The sequence below is a fragment of the Microtus pennsylvanicus genome, chromosome 20 (genome assembly GCF_037038515.1).
Source record: "Microtus pennsylvanicus isolate mMicPen1 chromosome 20, mMicPen1.hap1, whole genome shotgun sequence".
NCBI lineage: Eukaryota > Metazoa > Chordata > Mammalia > Rodentia > Cricetidae > Microtus > Microtus pennsylvanicus.
In genome coordinates, this window is record NC_134598.1 from 8,058,291 (window position 1) to 8,080,262 (window position 21,972).

At 45.5% G+C, this 21,972-nt stretch overlaps 1 protein-coding gene across 1 annotated transcript in view; it reads left to right on the forward strand.

The window, feature by feature from the left end:
* Positions 1-90: 90 nt before the first annotated feature.
* Lrig3 (leucine rich repeats and immunoglobulin like domains 3) overlaps positions 91-21,972 on the forward strand; it is a 51,438-nt gene continuing 29,556 nt past the window's right edge. The window contains exons 1-3 of the mRNA XM_075954374.1: positions 91-600; positions 6,224-6,295; positions 6,524-6,598. Coding sequence (XP_075810489.1) covers positions 365-600; positions 6,224-6,295; positions 6,524-6,598 — 383 coding nt within the window. The 5' untranslated portion in view covers positions 91-364. The remainder of the gene's footprint in view (positions 601-6,223; positions 6,296-6,523; positions 6,599-21,972) is intronic.

A 21,972-nucleotide genomic window follows, 5' to 3' on the forward strand; every position in this document is an offset into this window, starting at 1 on the left:
TGGGCTCCAGGCAGGCCAATGGGCGAGCGCCCGCCCGCCTCCGCGGCCCGCCTCCCTGCTCAGCAGCGCCGGGACTTCGCGCCCCGCCGCCCGCCGCAGGCGGAAAAGTTTCTCTGCAGACGGTTGAGCTCTCGGTCGCCGCTCGGGCTGTTCGCACCGCCACTGGCCGTCCTTCGCTGCTGGCTCTCCCGCTGCGCGCGGGCATGCGAGGCCTTGGGTGCCGACCCTGAGCTGCGAGGAGCACGAGGCGGCGATCGGGGTGTCCAGCCCGGTCAGGGAGTCGGTGTTCGTCGGGGAGTGGGGGTAGGAGTTGGCACGAGGCTACGGAGCTCCGGGCCGACCGGAGGCGGCGGGGTGCGCGGCGATGGGTGCTCCCAGGCTCCGAGCGGCCGCGGCGGCGCTGGGACTGCTGCTTTGCGCCGGGCTGGGACGCGCGGGCCCTGCGGGGAGCGGAGGCCACGGAGAGCCGGGGCGGCCCTCGGAAGATGCTGCTGGGCGTCCGTGCCCAGCCGTCTGCCACTGCCTCGGGGACCTGCTAGATTGCAGCCGCCGCCGGCTGGTTCACCTTCCTGATCCTCTCCCTGCCTGGGTCGCACGGCTGTGAGTATCAATATCATTCCTGGGGGTTGGAGGGGACGGTCCGGCCGAAGGGTGCGGGACGAGTGGAGTCTATCAAGGCCTGGATATCAGGGTGCAGTGTGCACTGTGTGCGCCCAGGCCGCAAGTGGAACCCTGTGGGGAACTTAAGTCTCCCTCTGCGTCCGCGCAGGTGGGTGCTTGGCTTGCCACTCCAGGGCGAGTGTACCGAACGCCCGCGATCGCAGGAGCCAGTCTGCGAGACCCCCGGATTTTACATGTTTTCTTCTGAGTTGATTATGTGGGAAACCGGCCCAACCTTAGCTTCTCAGTGGTTTAGAGTCCCTGCCTGTCCCCAGTTGCTCCATATGTATGCGCCTTTCTCGTAGAACTCCGCTCCTCAAGCTCTTGTTGGTGCACTCTCTTCCCTCTTTCTTCCCTCTCCCGTGCGTAATTTCACACTGACAGACCATCGGCCTCCCTCCCCTCACGGGCCACTTTGTAAAGTGTGTTGGTTCCGGTGAGAAGTTGGGTGCGAATTCTGACCTGTCGATGACCAAAGGGAAGTAGGTTTTCAGAACCGACACCTTCTTCTGCAGCAGCTCTAAGGAAGGTTGAGGGCCGGCTCCGAGTGCTGTTTGGCGAATGTTAAGCTGAGAGAGGTCACTGCCAACTGTTTGGAAGAACATGGAAGAAAATATTATTTACTTGAAAATACGAGTTCTTAACAAACGTCAACTCTTTTTTCTCTCTTAACCTCTAATTTTCTTAAATTGGAGGGGGGTGTTTAAGCCATAAGCAAAATAAATAAATAAATAAAAATAAGTTGTATGTTATATTAAAAAATAGTTAAAATAGTTGACCTGCTTTAAAAAAATCAAATTGCACTTCATACTTAAGATTCTTAAATGTAGGCCTGGTGGAAATTCTCAGCACTTTAACAATCGTAGTAGGTCTTGACAATAGTGGCAGCAGCTTTGGTCTGGCAGCTTAAGAAATCGTGTTTTTGAAGCAGCATGCCAGCCTAAATCCTTTCATCGGTTATAAACTGTTGACCATCAAACAAAATGCCTGGTTTAAAAAGCAGTTTAATAAGGAAATAGAATTAACGAGAATTGGATTGATATTTAATGGCTGATTATGGAATGTCTGATGTAGCAGCTTTTATTACTCGTGAAAGGGGAGATAAAGGCTTGAGCCTAAAGCAGGAAGACTTTCAATTAGTTGTGGCTAATTCCATTCAATTGCCTCTTGGGGGTGGGGTGGGGGGAGGTCGCGCTGCTGCGTTCCTGTGAGCAGAAAGGCCCCGTTGACAACATGTGGAATTGAACACTTGAGTGCCTGCGGGTAAACACCTATGGATAACAGAGGAATGAGGGAGAAAGCTAAAACGGGGCTCCCCTGGACTGCCTATCGACACGCTTACTAAGTCTCACTTTATCCAGTAGTTTCTCAATGACAGGTGGCCCATTCAATGCTGCCAGTACACGGCATTGTGCTTTACAACTTAGATGCGTTTCAGAAAACCGTGTGGACCTGGATTGGAAGTTGAGTTGAATCGCGAAGGGGGATTCAATACCTATATAAACGTTCTTAAAGGGAGCTGACCTAATTAGGATTTTGTTTTGCAGATGATTTGGTGGCACACTAAAAACAAATTACAGTTTATTTGGTTAGCACAGTCTTTAATTACATTTACATTTCCGCCAGTAGTAAATTGTCTCAATACAAGTCCACATTCCTTAAATGTCCGTGAAAATACATTCCACTTGTATAAATAAGCACTTAGTTTCTTGTCGTGATCGCTCCTCGACCGGCCTTCCCGTTCGTTCTTGTACTTGGGTGACTTCTGACCATCTTTGTAGGTGCCACCAAACCATGTGGTCTTAAGTTCTTTATTGCCAGTGTTTCTTTTGTGTTCACAGCCCTAGAGGTCTGTTCTTCGCCTCAAAGAAGCTCAGAAAGCAACATGCAATTGAGTTCTACCCCCCTGTTATTTGGTGTATTGCAATAGGCAGTGTAAGCTGCTGCTAGTTAAACCATACTTAATTACAAAAGCTCTTAAGGAGAAGGCTTCCAAGACCAGGGCGCGAGGAGAGAATGTGTATTGTTAGCACAGCTCTCCTTTTTCCTCGGGAAATTCAAAGAGCAGAAGTTTGTCTTTGGAATAGTTTATGAGAAAGTTCAGGAAAGTATGCTGCCTGCTCTTTGTTTCCTTTGTTGAGTTTGCAGCTTATGAACATCTGTGCTGTGTGTGTGTGTGTGTGTGCGTGTGTGTGCGCATGTGTTTCTCACTTTATTCAGTTGTCATTTATTGACACAGGAGCGCCTTGTGTGTGTGGAAGGGCTGAAGAGTTGGAGCTAAACAATAATAACACTGTACTCACTCCGGCTTTTAGAACAAACCTGCAGTTCTTTAATCAAAGTGGCTCTTAAAAAACGTAACTGCTTGGAGCCTCGCTCAAAAATCTTTGAGCTTCCAGAGCTCTGAACCCAAAGAGGAGGGCTTGTTAAAACGCATTAGTTAGCCAAAGGGGGAAAATGGTTTGATTGCCAACTGGAACCTCAAGTGTTATTAGATTCTAGCTGGAATTTCAGAGGATGTATCTTATCACGTGGAAATGTTTGAGCTCTTAACAGGGCTGAGGCGAAAGTCCGAAAGGTAGCTTGTGCTGCCCTGACTTCTTTGGTGTTGGCCTGTTTAGAATCTTCTGGAACTGACTCCAGTTGGGGGTGGGGAGGGAGTCCTAGTCCTTAAGGTTCCCACAGCTGTTCTTCTATATTTTCCAGACCAAACCTCGAGCATAGCAGGCTGATTTATGAGTCGCTTTGGACCAGTGTTTTAAAACAGCTACAGCCTGCCTTTGGGTTTTTCGGCTCTCCATGTTTCTGCTGAGTTAGCAGCTTGGGCAGGCCTCTGTGGGGTTAAGAAGCTCCAGCTCCTCTGTCTTTGCATTTTCAAATTTGAGTTGGAAGACAGATTTCCAAAAGCAATACTATAGCTGGAACCGAATGTCGTAAAATTAATAATTTTCACATATGCTTGCTCACTTGCTGAGACGAAGAGCGGCTGCCATACACAGGGTTTGACTTTCCCAAGGCTTTGCCCAGTGGCTTTCTGGGTAAACAGTTAATGCCTTGCCACCCATACCTTGGCTTCATCACAGCAAATCTCGTAAAAAGTCAAGTTCGCCAGGGACAATGTTCTTTCATGGAACTTCACACAACAATGAATCTGCCCTGCTATTGAATAGGTTCTGTCCTGGGTTCAAGAAAACACTGACATTTTATGTCCGGAGTCTCTCAGTGTTCCATCCATAAAAATAATATAGGGAAGATGTAGGAAATGTGGCATGTAGGAAAGAGAGAACAATTGCTTCTGAAATGTATATTACTTTAAAATCTAAATCTAGGTAAGTTAAAAGTTCCATGGCTTTAAGTATTTAGCAATAAAAGTCACTTAAGAATTTCTTTTCTTCTCCCACATTTAATGTAGTTTTAATCGTATGCAGAGCTCAGGATGGAAGCGTTTGCAATAACTGAAATACGTATGACTGCCAGCTCCTGCTGCCAGACATGAAACCAGCGTCCCCAGAAAGTGCACTGGGCTGCAGGCTGCTTCCCCATTTGAAGATCTTTTGTTGGGGGCTGGGGCCTCACCCTATTACTGGAGGAAAACCTTCAGCGCTCAAATCTCATTCCTCCCAGGATTCCCTGTGAAATAATCCTTACAATGAGCTTTTCTTTTCTTTTAATTGAAAAGAAAACCAACTGTCTGAAATGTAAATACCAGATGCCCCCCCCCCCCATGCCTTCAAACACAGGAAACAATAGTGGGGTGGGGGCAGGCTCAGCATTCTTGAGTTAAGTAGGTCCAAATGACTGTCTGTGGAGCTAGGCTCATGTCCCAGGTGGGAGACTCTTTTCTTGGTCCTGTTTTAAACCATGTGGGCAGTCTGTGACTGTCTGGGGGTGCTAAAGGCACACAGGTTTTGTTTGGCCGCCAACGTGAGTTGTTGGGCTCACGGCTTCCTTGATGAACTCCAGATGGACTTGGGCTGGCTGGGCTGTGAGGGGAAAGTGTCTGGCTGCAGCCAGCGTGGTGAGCATGCACAGCAGTGGCTGTAATTGCAGGATTTTTATAGTTTAAAACGGAGCCAGATTCCTCCCCCGCCCCCCCCTTCATGTTATAACTCCTCCAGAACCGATCTACTCATGTCTCTTTCTGTCTGGTAGGTCTCTAGGCAAACAGAGCTTGAATAAAATCCTTGCAAGTTCCTTTTCATTTTGGTTTAAGGCGAAACACAAAAAATCAGGGCTCGCTCTCAAAACGAAAAGCGTGGAAAATGACAGGGTCCTTGATTTCGAGTTGTCGCCTAAGCAAGCAGCGACACCCTTTCTCTGAGTGTGTGATTTCTGTGTTTCTGTTGTCTGTGGGAGGACAGTCTGAGGTAGGTAGCGTGGTTCATGCTTGTCAGCAGCTAACTTTAGTTATCTAAAACTCTGGTTATTTAAACGCCTTCATTTTAAACGCCGAGGAATTAACTTCGGATCAGGCTAGTCTCTTCCAGAGGGGAGCTTCCAACCGCATTGCACAGGAACCTCATTACCAGTGATTGTTTCCCCCATTTCATCTTCGTTGTGCTGCTTTGGAGGAATGTAGATGGGATGTTGAAACATTTGTTGGATTTTGTTACTCCCGCCCCCCTGAATCTTGATGCTGGGTAAACTTCCTAACCCAGAGCACTGTATGGGTTAGGCGTTAGTTACTTTCGGTATTTTGATGCCTATGGGAATTGTTACTAAATTTACCTGGGCCTTTGAAGGAGAAACATGTTTCTTTCAGTGACTAAAAGGCGGTACCACCTGCCCTGCGTTATTAGATGGTTGTTGTGGTTTAAATTGTGTACTATGGGATCCGATATTGAAATTCAAAGAGTTCTTAAATGTATCTTTTTGAGCATGTACATTCAGGGCGTGTGCACTTACACACACGTGAACATACCCTGTACTAGTAATCTAGTCCCTTAACTCAGAGAAACAACTAAAATAGCTAACTCCCCATGGGCGTCAACCTCTGTTCCTTTGGCTGCGGTAAGGACATGGTACTTAATATTTTGATAGTTAAAATGTTTCTTCAGAGTCCTTGTTTCAGTAACCTGCCTAATTAGCAACTTTTCATAGTCTATGATGTCATGTATCAAGTCGAGGGTGGGGAGATAGAAGCAAGCTAAGGTTCATGAAAGGTCTGTTCACCATGTGCCAAAAAACAGCTCTTAAAATGCTTGTGGGCTTCAAGTATTTGAATCCGCCAGCCTCTTAAACGAAATTTGTCCTCAGAGTTTGTCGTTCTGAGCTTGGCATTTGGCTGCCATTTAATTCGTGGACATAGTGGTCCAATTATTTCTCTTCTTGACACTGGTATGGAGAGAGAGAGAGAGAGAGAGAGAGAGAGAGAGAGAGAGAGAGAGAGGAATAGAGAGAGAGGGAGAGAGAGAGAGGAATAGAGAGAGGGAGAGAGAGAGAGAATTCAAAACCCCGCTCTGCTAGTAGGTCGTTAAGTGATACTAGTAACTTTTTAAGAAATTGCTTGTAAAAAAAAAAAAAAGAAGAAATTGCTTGTAATATTACTTTTGTTTTCTTACAGGGACCTGAGTCACAACAGATTATCTTCTATCCAGACAAGTTCCCTGAGCCACCTTCAAAACCTCCGAGAAGTGTGAGTCCCTGTTACTTCCTATAAGAGGGCTGCATAAAATGTCCCCCTTCCCCTTCTTCCCCCCACCCCAGACCATTTCAGGGGATGAACTTTTCTTTGGATGATAAGACCTTCCTTCGAACTTTTAACTTTTAGCTCGGGCAATGCCTTTAAGTAATGCATAGTGTTTCCCCATCTTTGGATTTCATATGGCCTAATTAGTCTTTTCTGTCCTTTCGGCATTCTTAGGAAGCTGAATAACAATGAATTGGAGACCATTCCAAGCCTGGGACCAGTCTCAGCAAATATTAGACAGCTCTCCTTGTAAGTGACCGTCAGCATCGTCTCCGTGGATGTTTGTAAGAGCAGTGGGTACTACCTGTATCAGCGGTTCTCAGCCGGTCGGTCACAACCCCTCTGGGTGTTGTATATCAGATCTCCTGCATATCAGATGTTTGCATTATGATTCATAACAGTAGCAAAATTACAATTGTGAATTAACAATCAAATAATTTCATGGTTGAGGTTAACACAACATGAGGAACTCTGTATTAAAGGATTGTAGCTTCGGGAAGGTTGAGAACCACTGATTTCTATGGACTAACATGTAACTCTTATAAGCAGACTAACTACCCTTTTGTGGGCATAATAAGGAAGGCCTATTTATACTAACTTGTTTCCACTTCTAAATTGCAAGGATTTATTTGTTTCTTTGTTTCTTTATTTTGGTGCTGGGGTGGAGGGGAGGTGGGGTGAGTGTAACCCAGAGCTTTTTGGTTGCTAGGCAACCCATTGACCTACTACCCTCTCAAGCATCTTTACAAAAACACACTTTACTAGCTTTGCTAACCTGACTTCCAGGATTCAAAAGAAGCTGCCTTGAATTTTGGTTACGTTTTGTAGATTAGAATTTAAATTATGGTGTTGCCCAGTAGTTGTCATGGGAACTGGATGTTGTATTACATAATGTTTGTAGATAATGCCCCAGACTTCCTGTGAGGATAATGGAAATTGGTAGTATGCCATGGTGGTGTCGTCTTTATTTTGAGTTGTGTGTGTATGTGGATTTGTGTGCATGTGAGTGAGTGCAGGTACCCTTGGAGTCCAAAAGAGGGCGCCAGATCTCTTGGATCTGTTATCAGCTGTTGGATGTGGCAGCTGGGAACTGAACTAGGGTCCTCTCAAGAGCAGGATCTGCTCTTAATCCATGAATCATTTTGCATCACCTTATAAGTATAGCTCCCGGTGTGGGAATCAAGATTAGAAACCCCAACTGAAAATGTTTGCCAAGTTTTCACATACAACTAAAATTGTTCTGAATTTTCTGTATTTTCAGAACAGATTACATGTTTATTATATTCATTACTGAGGTCAGCTTTGGGAACCACCTTGTCTTTGCAGCATTTAAAAGTAGCATCTCGTATGTTCCGGGTGTAATTTCTAAAATCAAGCAATTTCCCCGTCTTGACCTTAAGTAATTAAAATTTTACTTGTCTCTAGAGTTAAAACGTGTCCTCTAAACAGCTTGATTAAAAGCCGCCCTTGTTCCGTTTTTTTTTTTTCTGGTAAAGGTGTTGGAAGGGTTGAAGTTACATAGTAAATTTCAGGAGAGCTGGTCAATTAATTAACGTGATCACTCTCCAATTGCTTACATCTGGTGATTTATAGTGGTTTGTTTTTACTGAAGGCGCAGGTCAGCCAAGTCACCGTGCAGCCGCCGAGTCTGCTGTCTCCTGTTTGAGTAAAAACCAAGTGGCATTTGATACTGATGTGGTTTTCCCAGAGAGCAGGACCAGAGAGGAAGGAGAGAAAAGGCGCTTGGTATTTGTCAAATAAACACTGAGTTAAAAACAGAGTTTTCATATCAGTATCGGTACTCATTCTCTTCGCGTTTTATTGGCATCTGAGTGTGTCTTGCAGCCTCGGGAGTTGTCTGACCAAGGGGGATTTTTAAATTGTCTCCTCATCCTGTGGTCTTTGTCCTGTGTTTTGGCAGATTCTGTTAACGTGTTTAAGAACCTGGCACGGTAGTGGCTGGGGGTCTGTAGCGTGTCGTCTGGTCTGGGCGGGTGGCCTAACAGCCCGCAGTTTGGCATGTCATAGAGTCGAAGGCCTAAGAACATGCAAGGAAGTTATGAATCTCTCTTGGAACTGAATAGCAACCACCACCCCTTCAATGCTATTCCTTCTAGCTTAGCGAGCTAGAGGCTGGACAAACGGGAAAAGTTCCGAACCCGCCACACGCTGTCTGTATGTGGTTAGCTCTTGTGAGGCTGCGCGTCAAATTAGCCTCAACAATCTTGCCTCCTTTCCCTTTCATGGGTCATCGTACCACTGGGCAGTCACTATTTTGTTCATCTCTCATAATGAGAGGCCCAATTATGGCTTAGCTTAGGAAGCCCCCCGTGGTGGTGATTTGTATGAAGAATACCCGTGAAAGATCCTGAAAACCTTGCTTCTCTGGTAGTTTCTTACTACAAGTATTTTGTTTTCTCCCGACAGCTCTTCTGGATATTGCAATATATAGTTACTATTTCTAAAACATTAATATCCTCTATATCATGTTGTGTAGATGGAATATTTATTTTCCCTCGTAGAGAAGCCCTTGGACGTAATCTCAGCTAAATATCAGGACTTTTAAAGACATTTCTGAAATTGCAAAAAAAAAAAAATTAACCCTCATGACATGACTCAGATTCCATACTTGCCTTAGCACTAGATTTAAGTTGCATTTTTCAAAGTAGTTTCTAAAACCATTTGACCTTTGTTATCAGGTGGTTTTTTTTTTTTGCTTGTTTTTCTATATATTTTTGGAAGAAAATATTTTTCTGGGTTATTTATATGTTATAAAAAGGAAAAATTAGTTCGAGTCTTTACATATATATAATCACAATCGTTATATAAAATCAAATTTGTGATATATATTTTCTGTGTATATCATGCATCCTAAGGATAAAGGTTGAGCACTCCAGCTTCATGCCGTTGTTTCTCCGTGCCACGGGGCCCTCCCACTTGGAGTAACTGGCTTTAGAGATGACTAACTGGTAAAATATTTGTCTCTGCCTGTAATTGTGAGAGATGGGAGCTAATGCCGGGTCACATGGCACCCCCTTTGTCCAAAGAGAAGCTCAGATCAGCGATTCGAACCTGATAAAATATGAGCAATTTGGGATGTTGGCTGGAGAGCCTCTGAATGTCCTCTGGCAAAGCTTGTCTCTGATAACAGATCTTTTACAATGCAGAAGACTTGACCGGAAGGCTCAGAGCTCACTGTGCGCGAGGGGGGGCGGGGGGCAAGGCATGGGCTGTGTCTCTGTCTGTGTCTTTTATTTATTGATTTTTTTTTCCTCTCTCAAATCATCGCATGGCTGTGGCAGGATAGGGTTTGTTTGTTTTTTGTTTCGTCTTTTAGAAATGGGAATAACCCTCTGGATGGGTGCATCTCAGAGTAAACCCGTTGACCACACACTTCATGTGTCGTGGCATGACTTAGCCAGGCTTAATGCACTTTTGGAACCTGTAACGTGAGTTAGGGAGGTTTAATTTGCGAATCATGTGGTTAAACAGGGCTGGTCCAGTCTTTGTCTTGATGCTGATGGCTCAAATAGTACTCCCTGACCTGTAGACATTTGCCAAGTGCCCTAGAGATGAAAAGTGTTAAATCACTGGCTGCCAGCGGTGCTTGTGGAGTTAAAATGAACATCCTCTGACCCCATTCCTAGAGAGTCCCCATTGGCAGAGTGGGGGCAGGGCCAGGAGCATCTGTTGGGACAGCCCCCTAGGTTCTGATCAGCTCCGACGGAAACGTTTTTCTGAAATGTCAGTCAGGTCAGTATCACAATCAAGATGATACTGCCATCTTTTTACAAGGGTGCAGGTGTGTGTTTGTGCCCATGTGGAAGACAGAGGGCCATGTTGGATGTCTGCCTCAACCTCCCCTTGTGATTATCACCATCATCATCACCACCACCACCATCATCACCATTTCACTCAGCTAGTCTCTGGATCTTCCTGTCTAGCACCTTACTTACCGAGCCACTTCTCCGCTTCCCACCCCAGCATTGTTCTTCTAAGTACCAGTTAACTTCAAAGCACCGGCTTCAGTAAAAAGCCATTAGAGATTTGTAACAGTAAGAGGATCAAATGTAGCAGCTTGAAGGTGTCCAAGAACTACCCCTGCAGCCTGCGGAACTAAACATGGTGACTGCCCTGATCTATGGAGGGGTCTCGCCAAGAGAAAGGTCACGAGAAGTGAGGCTCAAGGATGGGCGTGTGGGCCAGCCATAGAGTGTGCAAGGCATCTCCAAGCCTCACTGAGGAGCTCACAAAGCTCAAATCAAGAGGTCTGGGATTCATTACTGGCCCCGCCCACAGCAGGCCTTTCTCTGTGTGTTCTCTCTCCTTTAAAATGAGGAGAGCAGTACCTGTCTCCCAGAGTCGTCTTGAGGATTTGTGGGGAGAAGGCAGGAAAAGCCATCTGGTCCACACAAGGGAAGAGGGATGGGGAGGGAGATGACTCACTCACCTAGAACGCAGTGAATCTATGTTCTGTGCCAGGATCTGCTTCAAGCACAGAGCCCACAGACAGCCTCTTATGGTGGAGCTTCATTCTAGCAAGAAGGGAGAGAAAGACTAATCAGTAAGCCAGCTTCAAAGGCAAGGTAGCTTTGGCTCCTGATAAAGGTGTGATTAACAAGCCCTGGCAGCTGTCCTTTGATGTGCTCAGGAACGGCCAATATTGGCAGAGCCCTACTGTGTGTCAGCTTACAGTTCTGAGGTCAGAGGTCAGCAGTGAACAATACAGACAAGAATTCTTGCCATCACGGCAGGAAAGTCTCACCTCTCATGGAAGCAGGAAGATAAAAATCGATTAAGAGTTGTCCACAGAGCAGGGTAGATCCTGGAGAGAAAAATAAAGCAGGGAAGAAAGACTAAGGAACAGGCATGGCTGAAGAAGACAGGACAGTATAGAAGGGAAACCCAGGGAGATTGCTCAGTGGCCCCTGCTGCCAAGCCGGAGGACCAGAGTTCATTTCCCACAACCCTTGTGGTGGAAGGAGAGAACCAGTGCCCAAAAACTGTCTTGTGACTTCCACCAGCACACTGTGGCTCATGTACTCCCACCATGATAAATAAGTAAAAATGTAAAAATAAATAAAGGGGATGCAGAGAGAAAACGATGCACTGAGAAGGCGAGATCTCAGCAAGGGCCTCAGTGTATCTGCTGGAGGCTGGGGCTCCTCTCAAAGCCTGCCTGGCCCTGCCCTGCCCATGTGCCTTCCTTGTATGTCTCCTGTTACCCAGTTAGCAAATAACCTTGTTTCCACCCTTTTCCTCTGTGCTTGGAGACTTCTGTGGCTCAGTGTCCTATTGCAGGTATATAGTGTATAGTTAACGTATGAAAGCCATGTGTACTTAGCATAATTCAGATAGACCTTTTATATACATAGTCTAAACCTGTGGCTAAATATTTACAGTGTTCAACTGTGCATACTTGGTAAAGTCATAATATTAAATTACACCAACAGCAATAACACTAATTAAAAAGACCAAATTAAAAAGAATAAGAGAAGCAATTGAAGTAGCTCCAGATTCATTAGATGGCTGTACAATGAGAGCCTGTTCCAGACGCCATGGCCCCTTTGCTTTTGTCTTTGTAAGTCACCCAGGTTGGTGTCCAGAAACCCAGGTTTTGCATGGTGATCCCACCTTATACTTCGTGCTTTACCAGGTTCTGAGTGAAAACCAACGGCAGAGGCACATGCATGCACACACACACACGTCCCACAAGATCGAGCTGCTGCCCTCAGAAGAAAGCTAGCCATCTTGGATTCCTGGGGTGAGAGGCGGAGGCTGTATAAAGTCCTCAGCTGTGTTTAGGACTACTAGTGACTGGCGGCTGCCCCGCTGCTGGCCTCTGAACCTACTGTGGATTACATGTGGTTTCGTCCCATCTTTTGTACCTGAGATATGTTGGAGACACAGAGAGGTGGGTGAGTCACACACACCCGTCCCTTGGTGTGGGGTCTTGAGCTGCAGAGACACTACCAAAAATAGCACCGTGTGGCAGGGAGTATTGACTCTTGATGTGTGTGTCGGGGGAGGCAGGGACTTCCAGTTCTGTAGAATCTGTAGAAGGATGGTGATTGCTAGTCAGTCTTTCTTGTCGCTGTAACAGGATGCCTGTGAGGACAAGGAAGGAAGAGTCACCTTTAACTCAGATTTTGAGGTTTGAGTCCATCATGTGAGAAAGGGCTTAGTAGAGAAGAGCAAGGATATTTTGGTGGCCAGAAAGCAGAGAATGAAGGCCTCTGCTCTAGAGGGCTTTCTCCGTTTCCATTCTGTCCCATGTGGGCCCCCAACCTGTGGGATGGCACTGCCTTCGTTCATGCCCAGGTTTTCCTCTGGAGTTAACCCTGTCTGCAGGTGTCCTCTCAGACGCAGCCAGAGTGCTCCTCATTAACCCCCAGCTACTCCTCAGCCCAGTCAAGATGACTAATGCAGTTGGCCATTCAGCACAGAGATTTTCCTTTTGTTTCCGTTTTGAAACTTTCCCAGGTGTACGGTGTGGGGGGGCATTTGTCCTATCTCATACCGAAGGTGGGACTCATGTCTTCCTGTGCTCTCCATCCACACAGCAGCCCAGGGCAGTTCCATTCGTGTGTAGAAGGCATTCATGAAGAAGCTGAGTGGATGGGACGCACATAGAACCCTCTGGAGTAGGGGACACCAGGGCTGGAGTTGGGGGCACTGGCTTGTGTCCAGCTCACAGGAAATGGCCTGTCTGACCTTAGGCAGACTTAATTAATCCTTCTTTGTTTGTCTGTATGGTGTGGGAGGTCCTTCTGTCTATGTGTTGCTTTTATTGGTTAATGAATAAGGAAACTGCCTTGGCCTATAGTAAGGTAGAACATGGTGACGCAGGGAAAACTAAACTGAATGCTAGAAGAAAGAGGGTGGAGTCAGAGAGAAGCCATGGAGCCCCTCTGGAGACAGACGTTGGAAGGAACTTTACCGGGTAAGCCACAGCCACATGGTGATTCACAGATTAATAGAGATGGGTTAAATTAATATCTAAGAGCTACCCAATAAGAAGCTAGACAGGCCAAGCAGTGATTTAATTAGTACAGTTTCTGTGTGGTTATTTCGGGCCTGAGCTGCTGAGCAGTTGGAACAACCAAGCCGTCTTCTTTACAACATCTGTACAAACGGGCAGAGATGTCTGCCCATCTACCTCCTCAGTTCCCACAGAGGAGCAAATGGGCCCCGAGGAGCTCCAGCAACCACAACTGCAGTGGTTGCAGTTTGCTGTGGGCTTAGCTCAAGTGCATTGGTCTAGGGCAATGGGCCAATGTGGATTCTGGAGCAGGAGAGTCACGGGAAATAGGTGGCATCCAGAAACGATCTTTGCAGCAATACCTGAGGCAGAGATAAGGTGCTTTATATTTAGAGTGAATTAACAGTAAAAATCAGAGCTTCCTTTCAGTGGTCAAAATAAATAAATAAATAAATAAATAAATAAATAAATAAATAAATAAAAAGACAACACTCCATGATAATAGTAAATAAATCCCTCAACATTTATAGCCTAAATTTATGTCATGTGCTGTGCAGTGCAGGTCTAACAGTGAAGGAAAGCTGGGAAAGACCACCAAAGAGAGGTGATGCCCAGGGGATTATGAGTATCCCAGGCAATGAGATACAGCAGTCGCTACCTGGATAGACCATTGATGTCAGGGCGAAGATGCGAATAGCTTGGTAGGATGAGGCATGGAGGTTCCTCCATATTGGCTGGTGTTGAAGGAGTCATGGACAAGCTCTTAACTTTTTATTTTTTTTAAGCAGCAGAATCTGCCTCCCCCCCTCTCCCTTTCAGACAGTCAATGTGTAGCTTTGAGAATCAATAGTTGTGACCTGCCTACCACTCACAGATCCTACGGTTGTTCTGTAGACCAAGCTCTAGAGTAAGTTGGCGGTACATAGAGGAGGTTGTTCATCTCTGGGAGAGACACAGCACTGGCTTCTGGATCAGGCACAGGGTGGAGCAGGATGACTGAGGAGAAATGAGATTATAGTACATTGTACCCCAAAACTTGACTATTTAGGCAGGCTGGTGGTTTGAGTGTGTCCCCACAATGGCCCAGCTTCCTCCTTCAGTGTATGTAGTAAGTTACATGGGACAGCACCTGATTGTAAAATACATTTCTGTTAGATGGTTTTACCTGTCTAGAGGTGAATACATGTCTTAGCATGTTTAGGATATGTTTAACCTGAGCTTGGATGACCGCCAGTAGGTTGTTTGCCATTAAATGCATTTTTCATTTATAATATTTCCACATATGCTGTGGGACTTTCTGGAGTGTCATTCTGTCATAAACCTGGAGACATATATAGTTTGTTATTTATATAGTGAATATAGCCATATTAATTATACAGTTCTCATGCAGTCCAAACAAAAATCAGACTTCTGGATTAGTTTGGGATTCACTTAAGGTCCTGCTGTTTGGTTGTGTCATACTGAGTCTGTCTGAAGAATTCACCAAGTTTAATTCGTAGTTTTAAATCTAGTATTGGTGATTTTTATAGGTTCATAGCTCAGAAATCATGTTGCTTATGGGAAGACAAGCGTTACGAGAATTTCAAGCAGTGACGTGTCTGAATTATTTTATAACGAGGAGGTGAAAACACAAAGAGTTGTTTTAACCAAAACCTTCCTGAGTGAGTATTTGAAAAGAGGTCACCAGCTTGTCATATTAATTAAGAAAGTTGAGAATCAACTTTAACCAAAAGTAAAACATAGGTTTCTCAAGGGGAGCCAACAAGCTTTGTTTTGATTAAGTGGGCATGAACCATACCCAGTGCCTGCCCACATCTGGTGGTAGTGGAGCCGATGGCATCTGACCAACTTAACTGCAGATTTCTTCCCTGGGCGCTTGCTGTCCTGTCGGTGGATGAATGGACTAGTGTCTTCCTTCATGCAAAGAGTCTTGCTTTAGGGGTCTCTACCTGGCTCCCATGGATGTAAACCAGGTACTGTTGTGTTCGGGAAGCACAAGTTTCACACGTGTCATTCTTTTATTGGACTTCACAGTGTTTGATTTGCACATCAAAGAGTTTGCTGTGCACGGAGTTGTACCTGTGCCACAGTCTGAGTTTACCGGCACATTTACTCATTCAACCAGCCTGTCCCCAGGATACAGACTTACCGGGTTTTCAGTTCTCTGCTTAGAGTGACTGAATTGGAAATATGTATTTGTCACCATTGCATTGGCCTTTGAGAGCTTTCAGCGTCTTCACCTGGTTCATTAGGTCAAAGATGGAATCTTGGCCTGGATGTACAGTGGTCTCCAACCTTTCTTCAAATCGGACTGTCTCTGGAGTTATTCCTTGGGTTCCGGGATGGACTGTGTTGTTCCAGCCCTGTTTGCTTTGCCTTGTACGGCATGACCACTCTGCTCTCCACTTCCTAAGACTCAGTTCAGGCTCCACCTTTATGGGATTTTGTTTGTTTCGTTAGTTGGTTGATTTGGGGGTTTTGTTTGTTTATTTTTGGATAGTGTCTTGACTGGCCTGGAATTCGATATTTAGACCAGGCTAGCTGAGAACTCATAGAGATCTGTCTGCTTCTGCCTCCTGAGTGTTGGGCAAAAGCCATTGTACCCAGCCACTTTTACGTTTTTAAGTGTGTCTGTAAACTTATTTCTTCCAGTTGTGTTTGTGATTTTGAAGTTTCTATTTTTCTCTTCCAAATGGAACCTGCCCAAAGTGATGTCTTTTCTATTTTTATGCCCATTAGGACATGGCTCGCATGATGGTGTTTGGTACATGTGAGGTACTCAGTACACGTTTGGATGGTGTTTGGTACACGGGAGGTACTCAGTACACGTTTGGATGGTGATTGGTACATGGGAGGTACTCAGAACACGTTTGGATGGTGTTTGGTACACGGGAGGTACTCAGTACACGTTTGGATGGTGTTTGGTACATGGGAGGTACTCAGTACACATTTGGATGGTGTTTGGTACATGGGAGGTACTCAGTACACGTTTGGATGGTGTTTGGTACACGGGAGGTACTCAGTACACGTTTGGATGGTGTTTGGTACATGGGAGGTACTCAGTACACGTTTGGATGGATAGAGGCCTGAATGCATGACTTGCTCCTAGTTAATTATACAATTAGCCAGTCAGTTCCTCCATCTGTTACAACTTGTTTTTACTTATTAAGTTGATTCTTCTCCCCAAAAAACAAGAGTTGTAGATTTGAAAGAAGTGACCTATTAGGCAATCATTATTTATTTATTTATTATTGTTATTATTATTGCTTTATAAATAATACCATTCAAAATTTCCACTTCCTCCCCTCCTCCCATTTCCCTCCCGCTCCCCCACTCACCCTCTTCCCACCCTTCCAGTCCTAAGAGAGGGCAGGGTACCCTGCCCTGTGGGAAGTCCAAGGCCATCCCCCCTCCATTCAGGTCTAGGAAGGTGTGCATCCAAATGTCTTCCTTGAAGTTCCTAAAATCGACCTCCACTCCCTTGAGCTTGTCCCACTTGAATGCTTGGCGCAGAACATCTGAGCTATCCCGGCCTCCCTATTCCTCCCCACTTGGGATTAACCATTTCAAGTGTCGCTTTGAAGCACTGGGGACAGCTTCTACCAGGAAGCATCTCTATGCCAAGTGAGGCTTGTTCTGCCAAGACAGACAAAACAAAGTTCTAGCCAGTTAACTTTCCATGATTGCGGTGGCAAGATTCGACATGCACCTCTATTCTGGTCTAGTTGCTTTTGACTCTTCCTTTCCTTGCTTAAGTTTCTCTGATGGCTTCCTAAGGCCAGGGGTTCAGGACTCTTGTCTGCTGAAGACCAAACCAGCGAAACAGTGTTGTGACCAACAGCCCTCTTCTTCCTTTGGTTGTATGTTGCTTAAGTGCTAAATTCAAAACATGAAAGGAAAGGCAATTATAAACACAAACACCTCCTTTCTCTCTCTTTATACTACCGGCCTGGCTGTCTCATTCCCTTATTGTATAGCTTCAGTCAGCAGATAGAGCAGTCTAGAAGTCTATAGAATAAAGTTGAAGACCAAAGGAGATTTTAAGGGAATAGTCACACTTCAGGTACTTTGGCGCATAGGATACATTTGGTATTTATTTGTGAACTGTCAGTTTTATTATGTAATTCAAATTATCATAGCAAAGTAATATAAGATGCAATAGTCAAAATGAACACATATGTGTAAAACCAGACGTGTGTGTATATGTGTGTGTGTGTGTGTGTGTGTGTGTGTGTGTGTGTCTATCTATTGAGAAAGAGAGAGGCACTTTTGAATTTGGTCACTGTTTTCTTTGTAATCCCACACATGGCATTGGTCTAGAATATCTGGCAGAATTCCCCCAATGGAAAATGCTTACAGATTTGGGCACACAGTCAGCTCATAGAATGAGTCTGTCTCTTTTTCCTACTCACCACAACATGTAATTAACAAAGAGAATTATTTACACAGAATTAGAAATAGTTTGATATGTTACTGTTGTGACCCAGTTTTTTATTCAGTATAAATGTCTATGCACAAGTGTCATAACTTGGGATTAGAAGAGGCGTTTTCCTCGGTGGGAGCAAAGGATGAGAGAGAGAGAGAGAGAGAGAGAGAGAGAGATATCCTTGGGCCTCTCCAGGGAGCACATCTGGGCTGAAGGTCATTCTGGTGAGCGCCCATTCCAGAGAGACCGCTCTATGGCTGTAATTGCTAGAACTTACCCCTCTGTGTTGGGGAGGAAGCCTCCACTCTGGGCATCGCAGGCTTTAAACACAAGTTTTTTAATAACGCTTTGTCCTCCTGCTACTGTTTGTGTGGTGGGACAGGTCTCACTGCCTTGGTTCTGCTGCCTCAGCTCCTCTGTGCCGAACTCCAGGCATGCCACACCAGTCCCAGCCCCTGCCATCTCGAGGGCACAAATCCTCTTGCCCCTTTCCCGCAGGCTTGACCAGTTCTGCTCAGTAAGTCCTCTGTGGTGATAAGAATCCCCTAGCTCAATGCCAGGGTGCACAGAGAATGGGGGTGCGAACACACCTGCCCATGGGATCACAACCACCACATGTTCTGGGTCTACCCAGAGGGACCAGTGAGACCAAGATACTCCGCCATGTTCCCTGCCTGTTGCTCTGCGAACCAAATAAAAGAGAATTACTTTAGCCTGGTGTATATGTGCACAGGTAATCCTTCTGTGATACCTGGTTATTTACTTGTGGTTTCGAACAGCCATACTGTCTTGCTTTTGTTATGAAGTGACAGTTCCTTGTTTAGGCCAATAAAATGGTTTATTCATATGGAAGAAATGAGTTAGTGGTAAATATTTGCTCACTTTTCAGGAAAATGGGGTGCTACTGATGAAATACTGCAGAAGACGTGTGCTAGGCAGGTCACCCCGAGCACACTTATTCTGCTCGGTTCTCTCATGGCCACCTTAAAATGAAAGGAATAAAACACAGAAAAGGAGAAGAAAAGACCCAAAGTAAATACCAGCAAGAACAAAGAAAAGATCACAGGCCAAATGAAAATGTCATAAAAAGTTTACAAGCCAATGGATAAATCATAAACTTATGTAGGGAGAAAGTGGAGGAGATCCCTGAAAGTAAAAATGTGTGTATGTGTGTGAGTGTGTATGTGTATGTGTGTGTGCATGTGTGTATGTGTGTGTGAGTGTATGTGCATATGTGTGTGTGCATGTGTGCATATGTGTGAGTGTGTGTGAGTGTGTGTGCATATGTGTATGTGTGTGTGAGTGTGTGAGTGTGTGTGAATGTGCATGTGTGTATGTATGTGTGTGCATGTGTGTGCGTTTGTACGAGTGTGTGCATGTGTGTATCTGTGTGGGGTGTGTGTGCATGTGTGTGTATGTGTGTGTGCATATGTGTGTATACACATGTGCATAATCTACTGATCCTCAGGATAGTTCGGGAAACCTATGAAAGTGGAGGTACCCCATAGGACTGGAAACAAAAAAGGCTTAGCTAGAACAAAATTATAAGAAGTATCAAGTATCGGGACCTCCATATTCTCATCCAGACTCATAGCCCTACATCTGACATACGAGACTGGAAGTTTATTTCTAGGACAACTGAATAGGAAGCTTGTGGAGTCTGGGTGGGATGGATTTGTGTGTTCCTGAAGGCTCTCACTGTAAACCAGAAGATGACCTTAAACTTCCGCCCCTCCTGTTTTCACCTCCCGAGAACTGGAATAAAGACATGTACCACCTGTACCACCGTGCTTGATGTATGTGCCACTGGAGACTAAATCCAGAGTCTTGGGTTTGCCAGGCAAGAATTCCACCACCTTGGCTACAGCTACATCCTACTTCCTTCGAGTTGTTTTGCTATTGTTCTTTTTGCTTTTTCTTTGTTTTTGAGATAAGGTCTTGCTGCTTAGGTCAGGGTGGCTTTTGAACTCAGTGTCTTCCTGCCTCAGCCTCCTGAATGCTAGGATTATGTGTGTTTGCTGCCCCACCTAGCTTTAGATTTTTTAAAAGAACTTTCTTAGAAAACATGAATGAATATCTAATGCTTTCGAAAGTCAGAATCTGAAAAAAAATGGAAAAAGGGGATTTGGAGGCAATAGATGGAGACATAGATCTGGTCTTTGGGGAAGGAAGAGGAACCACTAAAGCCACAAAAGCAGAAGAGCCCAGTGAGAACATGCAGCGGGAAATACTCTGGAAGGTGAAAGTGCAGCTAGTGACCAAGCTATAAAACCGAAGCTCAGAATGCAGAAACAGTCATTTTAACGAAGAAATCAAAGCGCTGGGGGAAAGCTGGAAAATTCTCCCAGAAAGAGCCAGCGGACAAAGGGATAGAGACTGGGAGGAGAGCGGACAAAAGAGCATGCACTTAGGAAGCTGGCTCCTCTGTGAGCTGAATTCCACCAGAAGACACTGGTAGACATTGAAGAGGTTGCCACAGTTTGGGTGGGGGGCACAATCTGAGGACTGAGAAGCAAAATTGCTCTCTACTAAAAGGACCTACTTACTGTGTGCAGCCAAAGGCTTGCAGTGAGGACTTGCGGTGTGAAATTTCATCACTTTGGGGCTGTACAAGGAGCTCTGAGGGGAGGCAAACTTGAATGCAGGCTCTCGGGATAACTGACAGTGATCTTGCCACAGCATTCCTAGCAGCAGGGCACTCGAGGACTTGGTAGGAGCACAGACTCCCATGTCTACCTTCCCCTGCACACACCCCGAATAGAACTCCCGGGGTGCCGTGCTCTGCAGGCCTGCCTCCAAGATGCCCTCTTCCAGCCCTGATGTTGGCTCAAGGCTGAGCATCACTGGGGTGAAGAATCACCACAGTGCCTGGCTTCATCTGTAAGGACCAAGCCTTCCCAGCCTGAAAGGACAACCACTTCTTGCCCGAGCACTGAGCACACACCTAATGGCCAGACTCACAGAAATATTCCCAAACATGGAGAAGCTAATGGGAATCGAGGCCCAGGAAAATGAGGGCACAAACTGAGGACAATAAGGATCAGGGGTACAGGAACAACTTGTAAAAGAAGACTCTCGGAGGGAGGCACAATGCTAGGGGCTGTGGTTCTTCCTGAAGTCTCTGTGGCAAATCCGGTTACTGGTAGTGCTCCACCATGCAACTCTTGGCATCCAGCTCATGATGGCTGGGCTAGATCTTCCTATGCCATTTCCGTCTGGTTGGATTTACCCAGTGAAGCAAAGCAAGACATTGAACCACAGGAGACTGATGCCCTCTCAGGCACGGCAGTCTGAATTATTATATCAGGGAGCCTCATCTCTGAGCGAGTTGATCCGTAGAAGGAGTCATCTTTGTGTTTGTTTGTTTCTCTGTCCTCCTGGGCAGCTGAGGGAGTGTGCCATTTTCTGGAAAACCCCAGGCATCTTGGATCGCCATTCCCATGAGTGCCTCTACAGCACAGGTGTGGGGGTCAGAGGACTAGAGATCCACCATGGGGGTTCAAAGCTAGGTCATCAGACCTGGCAGTAAGTGTGTGTTACCTGCTGAGTCACCTCTCGAACCCCAGAATTAAAAAATTGTATTGTCAGAGCAGAGTTAGCTTTATTGTGCATACTAATTTCACATTAAGATAAGTTTTCAGTAACTACCTGCTTTATCACCCGCTTTTAGAGTTTTTTAATTTTATTTATTTATTTTTTTGTCAATTTCTGTTTACACAGAGGACCAACTTGAACTTTTATACCTGGGATCAATGAAGAAGGGTTGTGTTGTATGTGGTATGAATGGGCTTTTGACCTACGGTCCGGTTTTCATTTTAACATGTGTTCTAACTGGCAGGCATACAGAACCCTGATTATTGTCGGACCGCTGTTAAAATACTGTACCATAGCCATCTTTATCCTGTTTGTGATCCAAAAGATACTATGCTTGGTGTTGACCTGGCTTTGAGCTGAGAAGATCTGACAGCCGCCTCCTCGTGGGGCTCTGTTCTTGTCTGCGTGCAGAACTTTCCGCAGTCGGCTCTCACTCGATGGCACAGTGCTGGCAGGCCAGTCTAAACATGTGTGTTCTCTTAATGAGACTTCCTCATTATCTTGTTCGCAGAGGTGAGCAAAGGCTGTTTATTTTTATCTGTACAGGGGAGGCTTTTCGCCTGCCAAATCTTTCTTCTAAATGAAGTCTGATATTAAGTGGAGTTAAGTTGTTTCATCCAA